The 10,826-nt window shown below is 36.0% G+C and overlaps 3 protein-coding genes across 3 annotated transcripts; 1 reads left to right on the top strand and 2 right to left on the bottom strand.

Moving 5' to 3' along the window:
* Positions 1 to 832: 832 nt before the first annotated feature.
* LOC125825539 (membrane protein of ER body 2-like) lies at positions 833 to 5,498 on the top strand. Its single transcript, XM_049504870.1, has 7 exons — positions 833 to 1,019; positions 2,533 to 3,171; positions 3,288 to 3,383; positions 3,876 to 3,938; positions 4,167 to 4,376; positions 4,852 to 4,913; positions 5,010 to 5,498. Exons 1-7 carry the CDS (start codon positions 833 to 835, stop codon positions 5,442 to 5,444), a joined length of 1,692 nt encoding a protein of 563 aa, XP_049360827.1. The 3' UTR covers positions 5,445 to 5,498.
* An 865-nt stretch (positions 5,499 to 6,363) lies between these two features.
* LOC125825509 (uncharacterized) lies at positions 6,364 to 10,350 on the bottom strand. The gene is made up of 2 exons (XM_049504832.1): positions 9,936 to 10,350; positions 6,364 to 7,818 (listed from the first exon to the last, which is right to left on the bottom strand). Exons 1-2 carry the CDS (start codon positions 10,175 to 10,177, stop codon positions 6,426 to 6,428), a joined length of 1,635 nt encoding a protein of 544 aa, XP_049360789.1. The 5' UTR covers positions 10,178 to 10,350; the 3' UTR covers positions 6,364 to 6,425.
* On the bottom strand, positions 8,857 to 9,578 carry LOC125825510 (norbelladine synthase-like). The gene has a single exon (XM_049504833.1). It carries the CDS (start codon positions 9,549 to 9,551, stop codon positions 9,075 to 9,077), a length of 477 nt encoding a protein of 158 aa, XP_049360790.1. The 5' UTR covers positions 9,552 to 9,578; the 3' UTR covers positions 8,857 to 9,074.
* Positions 10,351 to 10,826: the final 476 nt, after the last annotated feature.

Raw genomic sequence — 10,826 nt, 5'->3', positions numbered from 1 at the left:
CATATTTTTAATTAGTAGTGGAGTCGGAATTTTTATAATTAAGCCAGAGGCGTATTTAGGGGGTTACTGAATACACGCTAACTCATATATATTAGCGTTGTATTTTTTTTTATAAAATTACTTAAATTATAGATGTGTGAACCTATGCTCGAAGTATCATGTAGTGATTTATGCAATGATTATTGGATGATCCCTCTAAGTGAGATTATAAACTTAAACGTTATATCTATTTTTATTTTTTTTAATTTTTAAAATTGGGTCATATCTCTCTAAGTGAATATTGATAGCACTTTTAGCGTTTTAATTTAATTTATTTTTTGTAATCTTTCAAAATTTCAAGTCTGTTATATTAAAAATTCCTAAAAGAAAATTGTTTTATGTTTAGTGATAAGAAGCTAAAAATCAGATCATATATCTTAAATCCATCTTTTCGTAATATAGTGCACTCATCTTCGTAAAATCCTAAATACGCCTCTGCATCAAGAGAGTTTAAATATAAAGAAGTAAACATACAAAGAAATCGATAGAGTACAACATCTAATAATAACTTCAATCTAGAAAAAAAAACACCCTTAATTATCACGTTCTTTTTCCCCTCTTATATAGACCAAGTAGGCGTTTACTTGTTTTTTTCACACTTCTCTCCTAACCACCTTCATTTATTACCTTTTTTTTTAAAACTAAAATAAGATTTAATAATTGACTAAATTGTTGTCTATTTATATCACATGAATTTGGCTGTTAGAGAGATGCAACTTGAGTTGTAGCGTGCTGCGCGCAAATATACCATTTCACAAGTCTTATGGTCCACATAATTAAAATTAATATTCCAATGGAGGTGGCCGCGCAACACAACTGGATGGCGGAGGAGACGGTGGAGGAGACACTCATCATAAGTGAAGCTCGACGCTCAGCCAACGTTGATCGTGGTGTTGTTAATGAAGATGAAGTATCGTCTAGCAGTGATGAGGAAGAGGCGAGCAAGGACAAGCTTAAAAATAGCGTCTACTTTAATGAAGGTAATATATCTTAGGTTTAACTCAACGTCCAAATCTAGCTAGCTCATAAATATTTTTTAAAATTCATTTCCTCAACTAATGTGAGTCAATATTAGTACTGGCTAAATGGTAAAACCATTGAAGCAGCTTTTGGCCCCCTTAATTAATTCTATGGTAATATTCCTTCAAATATTGAATATTTATGATAAAATAAAATAAAAATTAAAAAAATATTCATAATTTTCTTGACCAAACGGCAAACACCCCGTTCAATTTTTATTTTTTTTCTCATACTCAAATTTTCAAACATTGCTGTAAACATATTGGAAGAATAAAATTTTATTTTGATATCAAGTTTTAGTTTTGTGTAATATGGTAAATCACGAGGGAGATCAGTGTGATAGAGCAATACCTGAAGGGAGGTGTTTGAAATTAATGTTTTTTTAAAAGATTACCTTATAGTAGTATATTTTCTTATTAGTTCTTAGAATTCAAATATGTTCTTATTAGTTCTTAGAATTCAAATATTTTGAGATATAAATAAAGCTTGAATCATGTTAATATGTATGATATTTTGAAGAAGAAAAAATTAATTAAGGCTTCTTAATAAAGTTTGACTTTAGCATTATAAAAAATAAAGGATTTTGTGGAAATTATTTTATGGCATATTATATATTTAGCAACAATAATAAATATGAGTATTTATAATCAACATTCTTAATATCGTTAAAGGCTTAATTAGTGACTTTGGACGTAAGACCATTAACTCAGTTATTGCTAAATATTTTTAAGACAATATTAAAAAAAATCTGTAGTGTCACAAATGTCCTTTTTGTTCTAGTATAGGTCCTATGTTTCTTGGGTCATATATATATATATATATATATATATATATATATATATATATACATATATATTCAATTAAAGTCAGCTAATAGCTGGATTAAATTATATATGACAACGAAACTAGGAATTTGAAAATCAAAATCTGCCAGCAAGTTTATAGCTAACAAGACGTGACTGATTGTGAGCTTCTTCTCTATTTCCTTTGGTTTTTGTTAATCTATAAATGTAGGCCACTTCAATTTTCCTCAAACCATTACAATTTCCTTTGCTAATTCTAAAGGAGGAGGATGAACTAGTTTAATATATATCTTCATAACAATACTATGCTTCTAAATCATTTTTCAACTACTATTTTACTTTCTATTCCACTCTACAATACATAAGTCGCTACACCAAAAATAATCTTTAGCGGTAATAATCTAATTATTGTTAAATATGTTTATTTTACAGGTAATTAACGCTCTTTGTAAATGTCCCTAAAACTTATAGCAACATTGAATTCAATAATGCCGATAAAGGCTTTAATATTGTTTGTTAATATACATATTTATTATTGGCTCTAAAAGTTAATACTAAGTTAAAGTTATTTATTGTAGTGAGTCAAATTATTTTGCGGACTTACACAATTGTGTAATACATTTTATTTTATTTTACAAGTTAATGAACCTAACTTGTGTTCCTCTTTCAGTAATTGACGCTGTAGACTTTCACGTTGTTCTCAATGGTGATGATCACACGGGAAATGCTAATGGACAAATAAATGAGACAGGAAATCCCAAGGGTGAAATTCTTTCTACTGTATGTGTTCCACTTTTACATGGACAAAATTCACCCGTAGAGACGGGAAATCCTAAGGGTGAAATTATTTCGGACGTATGTGTTCCACTTTTACATGGACAAAATTTACTCGATGAGACGGAAAATCAAATTCTTTCTGAGCCACTTTTATATGGACAAAATTCACTCGATGAGACGGGAAAATATGGTAAGGGAGAAATTCTTCCTGGTGTATGGCTTCCACCTAATTCACAAGGACATGATTCACAATCAAGTTCTTCAATCAGAAAAGGAAGTGGAAATGAAACAATCATTGAACAAGTTGAGGAAGAAACTGTTGAGTTGGAGTTCTTTGACACAACAGCAGTTGATAAGCTAAAACACACACATAATGCATACTGTCCAAAGTGTACTTCTCGTATAACTAAAGTTGTCCTTCGAAGGGTAAAACGAGAAAGAAGGATTATAATAGAAACTGATGATGATCGTCATGACCAAAAACCGGAGCTACTTGGATGCCTCTCATGCTTCAGTGTTTTCGTACGTATAGGTATATATATATATATATATATATATATCTACAAGTTCTATTTTCTTCTGATCTATGAGTATCTCTCATCAACACATGATGATGACTGGTATGTGTATCTTGTTAAATTTCTGCAGGAAAGAAGCTCAATCCGTTCCCAATATTTGGAAATGGAGGAGGAACTACTAGTACAGAAATAGCCAGAGAACCACATCTCCCAAACATAAATGAAGGTATTTATTTAGTCATGATACTTTATTCACTTCAAATCATTTCAGTGTGTGTTGTAAACCTGTAACTACTTTCATGTATGATTAGTTCAGTCATTAATTTGTACCGCTTTCTAGTTCAAATAGTTATGGATAACATTAGGACAATGTATTGCTTACCTGATCAATCCTATAAGTTGGGGTCTTGGATTTTTCTGATGCATTACTTTACTTCACCAATTAGTATGAGAACAATGTCTAATATTGTTACACATTCTTGATATTGTTAGTTACCTGCCCTGTGTCTCTCAACATTCTAGTAACACGAAAAGATCTTAATCTTCTCTTTTAGCCAGTTTCAACATTTGAACATGCATCTTGGTTAGTGCTTAACATGTCAATGGCAAGAAGTTCTACATGTACTGCATTACTTGTTGAAAGTGACATGAGGCGAAGACTTTTTCCTATGTTTTATTTTCTTTCTACTAATCTTTGGGAAATCGGACCACTTTTCAGGTGGCTTCATTCCAGGGATAATGCCTTCCAAGAAGTCACCAACTGAAATTATAGAGAGTAAAGGTGAGAGTGCTGGGAAACTTGAAGATATGTAGCAAAACATTTGTATTCCAGTACTCATGTGGTGCATCAGATTTTTCCAATCCTATACATGTATCATTTGAACATTATTAGTTCAGCATCTGTAGTTGTATGTCGGTTAAGTATTGCAAAGCATTAGAGATTAGGTGTTCATATTATGTTACAAAGTTTGTTGGGAAATATGTTTTCATAAATAGCTATATAATGCAGGAGATGATTACCGAATTCCTATATTGGAAGACCCAAGAGCTTCTCCATCAACAGGGTATTCCAACAACTCACGAAGACCAATACTTCCAGTTGAAGTTAAAGATTCCAGATCACTGGAGATTGTAAAATGCATAGTATATGGAGGTTTAATAGAGGCAATCACAAGCTTGGGAGTGGTCTCCTCTGCAGCTGCATCTGATGCTGACACAAGTAAGTCATTGAGACCTTATTTTTGTTGTCGAGCTTGTTAAAGAAATGAACTTTGGGCCTAACTCAACCCCAAAATCTAACTCACGGGGAGGATCTCTCAAGACCATATAAGTAGTAAAGTAGACTATGTCCCCATCCCACCACCGATGTGGAACTCAACCCCAATCCCCTCCTGCAATTGGAGCATGGGTAATATAATATTGGGACCCAACATCAGGTAGCCTAACTCAACCCCTAAAGCTAGATCATGAGGGGAGGATCTCCCAAGTCCCCATCCCACCATCGATGTGGGACTCAATTACAAAGCAATTACAACTGAAAAACTAAGAATTATGACTTCTATGGATAATGCTGATGCTTAATTGCTTATAACAAAGCTATTAAAACTGAAAAAACCAAGGGCTTTAATACTTTTAGCTCCTATATCTTGACAGAATAAGAATGGCTCACTTATAGATTTATCTTGATACTGCAGTGAAGATTGTTACTATTGGAGTGGCAAATTTGATAGGTGGACTTTTTGTCATTTGTCAAAATGTAAGTATTGTGTTGTTTACACTTGCTGACTCTTGTTCTACCTTCCTTTCTGCTTCTGCTTTAATTCTTGCTTCTTAACTATTATCAAACTTGCAGTTGGTGGACTTGAAATATAGTGTTGGAGGAGGTTCCAATTACCAAGTAGATCGATACGGAGAACTACTTGGCCAAAGAAAAAACTTCCTCCTTCATGCTACTTTTGCCATGTTGTCATATTTTGTGTTTGGACTTATCCCCCCTGTAATATATGGCTTCACATTTCGGAAGAGTGATGACAGGGACTACAAACTTATAGCAGTTGCCGCGGCTTCTCTTCTGTGTGTTATCATACTTGCTGCTGCAAAGGCTTATACACAAAGAGCAAATAAGTTCAGTAAATACTTCAAGACTATTTTGTCTTATGTTATAGCTGCAGGTATGGTCTCAGGTGTTGCTTATGCAGCAGGTCATTTGATTAAGAGGTTCATGGATGACATGGGATGGTTTGACTCAAAGCCGATTTCACAGAATCCAGCCTGGGCATCCTATTGACATCTTGTCTGTGTTGTTAAATCCTGATTTCCTTCTTCGGCGAGCTTTAGAACCACAGAGAATTTGGATGAATGAGTTTTTGTATTCTTTGTTCCTATGTGATATTCTGATGATGTTTTTGTAGCCTCCACTTGTGGTGTGAATAACTTGGTCTAAAAGACACCTCATTTTTTCCTGTTATAATAATATTTATAAAACTTACTTGGGTGGGGTATACACAGTTTGGCCATACTCACGCTCGACTCATTGGGACTTCACACTCTGTTTTGATGATTTTTCAGTATTATCTCATAATGTATCGAATTGTATTATCTTATATTGTATCAATATTAAGTTCATAAGTGGCCAGAGGTGGTGGGGATCCGTTTTATGAAAATGGTGTGCACTGTTTTGTAAGGTTAAAATATTCACTAGCCTGTTGGTGAACATTTCTCTACTCTGATGGAATATGTGGTGATGTTGAAAGTATTCTGATTGCGGTTTAAGCAAAATAAGTATGCCATAAGGTAATAGGAATTACTATGGACAGTGGAATCAGACAATCAGTTTATGACACTGACATTAAAGATATTTCAATCGGTGTACCTCGAAATTTAACAAGCTCTTCTAATTTTAAAAATTAGCAACATATAAACTAACAAAGATTTCACAAAAGGTAGATAACTCAACAGATAATAAAGAAAGAAATATTGTATTTTTTAGGCTATGTATACTTTATCTCTTCCTCTAAACGAAAAGTAGGTACTTTTTTCTACTATTAATAAGAGGCACACATGTCATGGAGGACATGTGTGCATGCAGCCATAAATTTAAGTATTCCATAGATCCTCTGCTGTACATCACAGATGATTATACTGCCTTTACTAAAATTTTCTTCTTCTCGAAATACATTTGCACATGTAGTCACAATATATAGTTACAGTGTAAGCCCGAAAAAGGAGAGCTTGCCTCGAAAGAATGATTTTATCTAAAGTTTGTAAATCAGAAATTCCATTTTGGTGATGAATTTACTGCACTTTGACGGGGTCTGGTCTGTGGCTCCATGTTGTTCCGTTTCTTCATGATTGAAGATACGGTCGGGTTAAAATAGTCATTACTCCTCTGAGAATTCGCCCCTTGGGAGTAGACTTTCCTTCCTTGCATACTGCTCCTCTGCTGTTGTTGTAGCATTGCTCTGCGAACACCCGCATTTTGTTGGGCTGTTCCCCATCTATTGTAGTTCACACAACTTTGGCTCCTCCCTACCTGTTGAAACCTTCCCTCTCTAGGACTTGGAAAATTTCGACTTTCAGCAGTTTCCGCAGAATACATTGTTATCTCTCCGTCACTACTGTATCCATTTTCCATTTCCAATATCCTTATAGGAGAAGAACTTGATTGAACTTCACTCTGGATCCCATTTACAGATCCAGTAGAAGCAATCTCAGCATCTGCCACGGGATTGGATTGCCATATGTCACCTTTTCTTACTGGATGCTCCAAGGGAGGTTTGTTGACAAAATTTTCACCAAAGCTGGAACGGATTCTTCTGGCAGGTTGCGGTGAGCCAGAAAATTTCGCAATCCTGGGTGGAAAGTTGATATCTAAAAGCTGGATGTGAGTACCTTCCTTCATCCTAACTGGTATTGAAGTTAAATTTGGTGATTCATAAATTTCAGGAGTTGGAATTCCATGTACATGAGTGACAGCATGAGGATCAGTAGTTAATGCTTCCTCTTCCATATTAGTTGCAACAGCGGAACAGCTTGGGCCAGACTGCTCTCTAGGCTTTGACAATCTGTTTGATGATGATGGCGTCCCCCCATTTTCAGCTTCAGTTGACTTAAAAACACGCCTCATCGTGAAGGAAGCACAAGAATGATCACTCTTTTGACCAGCTGACATCAACCGAATTATTGGTAACTTGGGTTTGTTGAGGTCATCAAGGTTTCCCTCCCAATGCTGGTTTAACCAGTCACATATTATGGGGATAGGTATACCAAATTGCATGGGACATTCCTTCTTCCTTGATGATGAAGAGGATGCTGAAGTGGTTGAGGATTTTGAGTTGGGAGATGTCGCAAGCTTCATAGGGTCACATACCATGAATGCAAGATTGCCATGAGCATCAAAACCAGCAGAACCTGGCCTCCAGCTTATGCCATCAGTTGACAGCTTTATAAGATTATCAGTGGCTATTATCACTTTTCCTTCACCAACGGTCAACTCCTTTTCCTCGCTATATCCTAGCAGGTAAATGACATTACCTAGCTCCAAATTAGGTTTGGAACAGGTTTTTAGGTAGTGAGGCTGCTGAAGATGTGCATTTGTGTCTCCATCCATGACATCAAGGCCAACTATTGTCAGATCTAATACAGAACTGGTTATAAAGAATCTGCAATAGAAGGGTATAAAATCAGATGCATAAAATTGAGACAGCTAGCAAAAGGCTGAACTTGTGTTACCAATGGACAAAATTATAAAAAACTACAATGCATAAAAGCATTCACTTATCAGAAAGCTAACAATTTTAAGACGTACTAAATGTAACTTATAGTCACTCAAACGTTAAGTTCTTCCCCAGATAGAATGCCCATTGATCTTCAGATAAACATCAGATTCTAGTGAACTATTTACATGATCTTCATCCTATCCTTCGAGTTTCTTCATCTCTCTGTGAAATAGATCACCACAGGCAAAAACTGTACACACGGATTTCTTAACTTTGTTTTCAGAAGATCATATGCAATATTAATACATGGTACTCTTTGTGAAGCTGCTTTATTTTCGTATTCGATGAAACCAGAGCACACACAAGCAAGACACCAATTCTGTTGCGCATACACATTGTACAACAGTCATAATTAAATTTGTCCCGCAAGACCGCGCCGGTTCAGCCGGGATGGGACCGGGCCAGGTCGACCGAGACATAAAACCAAACCGTCCCATCCCAGGTCCCCTATCCCCCTAACCTCCCAACCCACCTCACCACACGGGACCAGGACCGGCGGGACAGGTCTCGAGCCGGTACGGGGCCGGGGCCCTTTTCAGGCCTAGTCATGACCCATCTGATAACCTCCATGTTGGAACACCAATTAGCCAAAATACCAGATATCATAATACCATGAATTAAATGAGTTAACAAAATTGTCAAAACTTCTGTTGAAATGTCAGCACTAGTAACTAACAATCTAAATTTCATCAATGTGTGATTAGGTTGGAGAAAGAAATATCTATCACAAATCCAGATCTAATTTTATGATTGACTATATTTTGACAACCTTGTTAGTACGTACGTTATTTTGAAATTTCTGTGACTCTGAACAAGAAACTCCGCATAACAATCATCAGAGACACACAATAGAAACTATCTCATCCTCAAACCTTGACCAAATTTTTAAGAAACTCCCGCATCTTTTCCGTAATAGGGTCGTAGACAGCTAATTACTATCCTGTGATGCTAGTTATTCCATTTCTAATAATCAGCGATTGTGAGGTTCTTATTTATTCATTTTCCCCTTCTAGGAGGCAAATGGTACAAGCTAAATTCAATACCCAAATACCGACAAGCTTTCTGTCTTCTGCTAGTATGAAGCAATTTCATGAATTAACATCCTCACGGGCTTAACAGAAACAAAGGCATCGGGGAGATTATTGACCATCTTTCTGCTGAGTTAGATACTTAGCAACAGCTTCCATTATGGTCACAAAAGTTTGAATACTAACAAATGAAACATTAGCAGCTGCTTCTTCCTTGACCTCATACTCAATCGTGGCTTTGGTGATGCATGTTGTTTCATACTTCTCTATGACATCAAAGCGCACCTGAAAGAAGGTGAATCCGTGATCAAGAAGCCCACCTTCCACCACCAGAGCTACTTTTACCCGATTCTCATCATCCACAACAGAAAATCTTTCCTTGGAATAGGTAAACAGCGGAGTGCCAGGTGGAAAGGTTAGTTTGAGGACTGTCCCAGTACCGCCATCACCTTCAATTACATCAACCTTGTGTAGGACATGAGGGAGCTCTTTGACCACAATATTGGCCAATTGAAGCGTGCCATATACCTTCCAAGCTTCACTGGCAGGCACAGCTACTTCAATCTCTTCAGAAATCGTCCCAAACATAATTTTTGGTGGAAGGACAATAATAGTTCAAAGAGAGAAGTGTTTAACTGACTGAGTATGCTCTTTCATGTACCCCTATATATACACACACACAAATAAAGACTACTACCAGTTTTGGAGATTGAAATGGTATCAAATTCTACATCAAGACAAAGTTGCACACAAAGAGAATATAGTTTCAGAGATTCCAAACACTCTGGTAACAGCCAGCCGACCAATTATTCAATGCAGTTTTAGGTACAACCAACATTTGTTAGGGCCTAAACAACAACTACAACTAATTTTATACTAATGGAACTCCAAGTCTAGAGGTAAAACGACAAGGGAAACCTTTTATCTTTTAGCGTGTGAACAAGAAGATACAATAACTTTTACTAGACGGACCTGTGAGGGAAAAGGCAAGCGGCGACACCATTTTGGAGGCGGATCTCAGCAGCTTCAGCAACAGCAACAGAAGGGAGAATAGCATGAGTAGTGAGCAAAAGATTCCGGTGGATCAAGAAACCAGTAACACTACCAGCAATATGTACCATAGCAGGACCTTTAGTGGAAAAAATGGAAGCTTTCATTCTCTCAGACTTGCCACCTCCATTACAGAAGCACCAAGAATCTACCAAAACCCCCATTTGGTTTTTTAGGTAAAAATTCGAAATGGGGTTTTTCTTTTTCACAATAGATCCAGAATTGAAGCTAAAAATAACATATTTTCCAGCTCACAATGTGTGTTTTGTCACTCCAAGTAGCCTCACACTAGTGTACAGTCTATAGCATTATTCTGGTGTATGGTTGATAGAGAAAGATGGTAATGTATACAGAGAGGATTTTTGGTTAGTTTTGGGTAGTTGTTAAGAGAGAAAAGTGGGACAAGAAGCTTGTAAAACGCGAAAAATGGGACCTTTGTTATCCTAAATATGGGAGAAAGTGAAATGTATTGTCTGAAAGAGATGCCAAGGAAGAAGAAAATGATGACGAGACTGAAACTGGAAACACGGCTACTTCTCGCCCTTTTTTTTTTTTTTAAATTAGGGAGGATTATTGGCATATTTCTTGAATAATTTTGAGATTAAAATGGAGGTTCCATTGTATAAAACAGTTTAATCTACAAAATACAATATTCTGATTACTTATTGCATAATCATTTTCCTCTGCACTCTATTTGGATAATAGTTACGTATTATGCTATAATGTGTTATATGATAGTATGTATTATATTCCTCACATAAATATTATATATGTATAGGTTATATTATTTTTTGGTGTTACTGTGATATCTCA

Source organism: Solanum verrucosum, unplaced genomic scaffold, assembly GCF_900185275.1.
Source record: "Solanum verrucosum unplaced genomic scaffold, falcon-dt-bn FXZP01000101.1, whole genome shotgun sequence".
Taxonomy (NCBI): Eukaryota; Viridiplantae; Streptophyta; class Magnoliopsida; order Solanales; family Solanaceae; genus Solanum; species Solanum verrucosum.
This window is presented reverse-complemented; position numbering and strand designations above follow the sequence as displayed.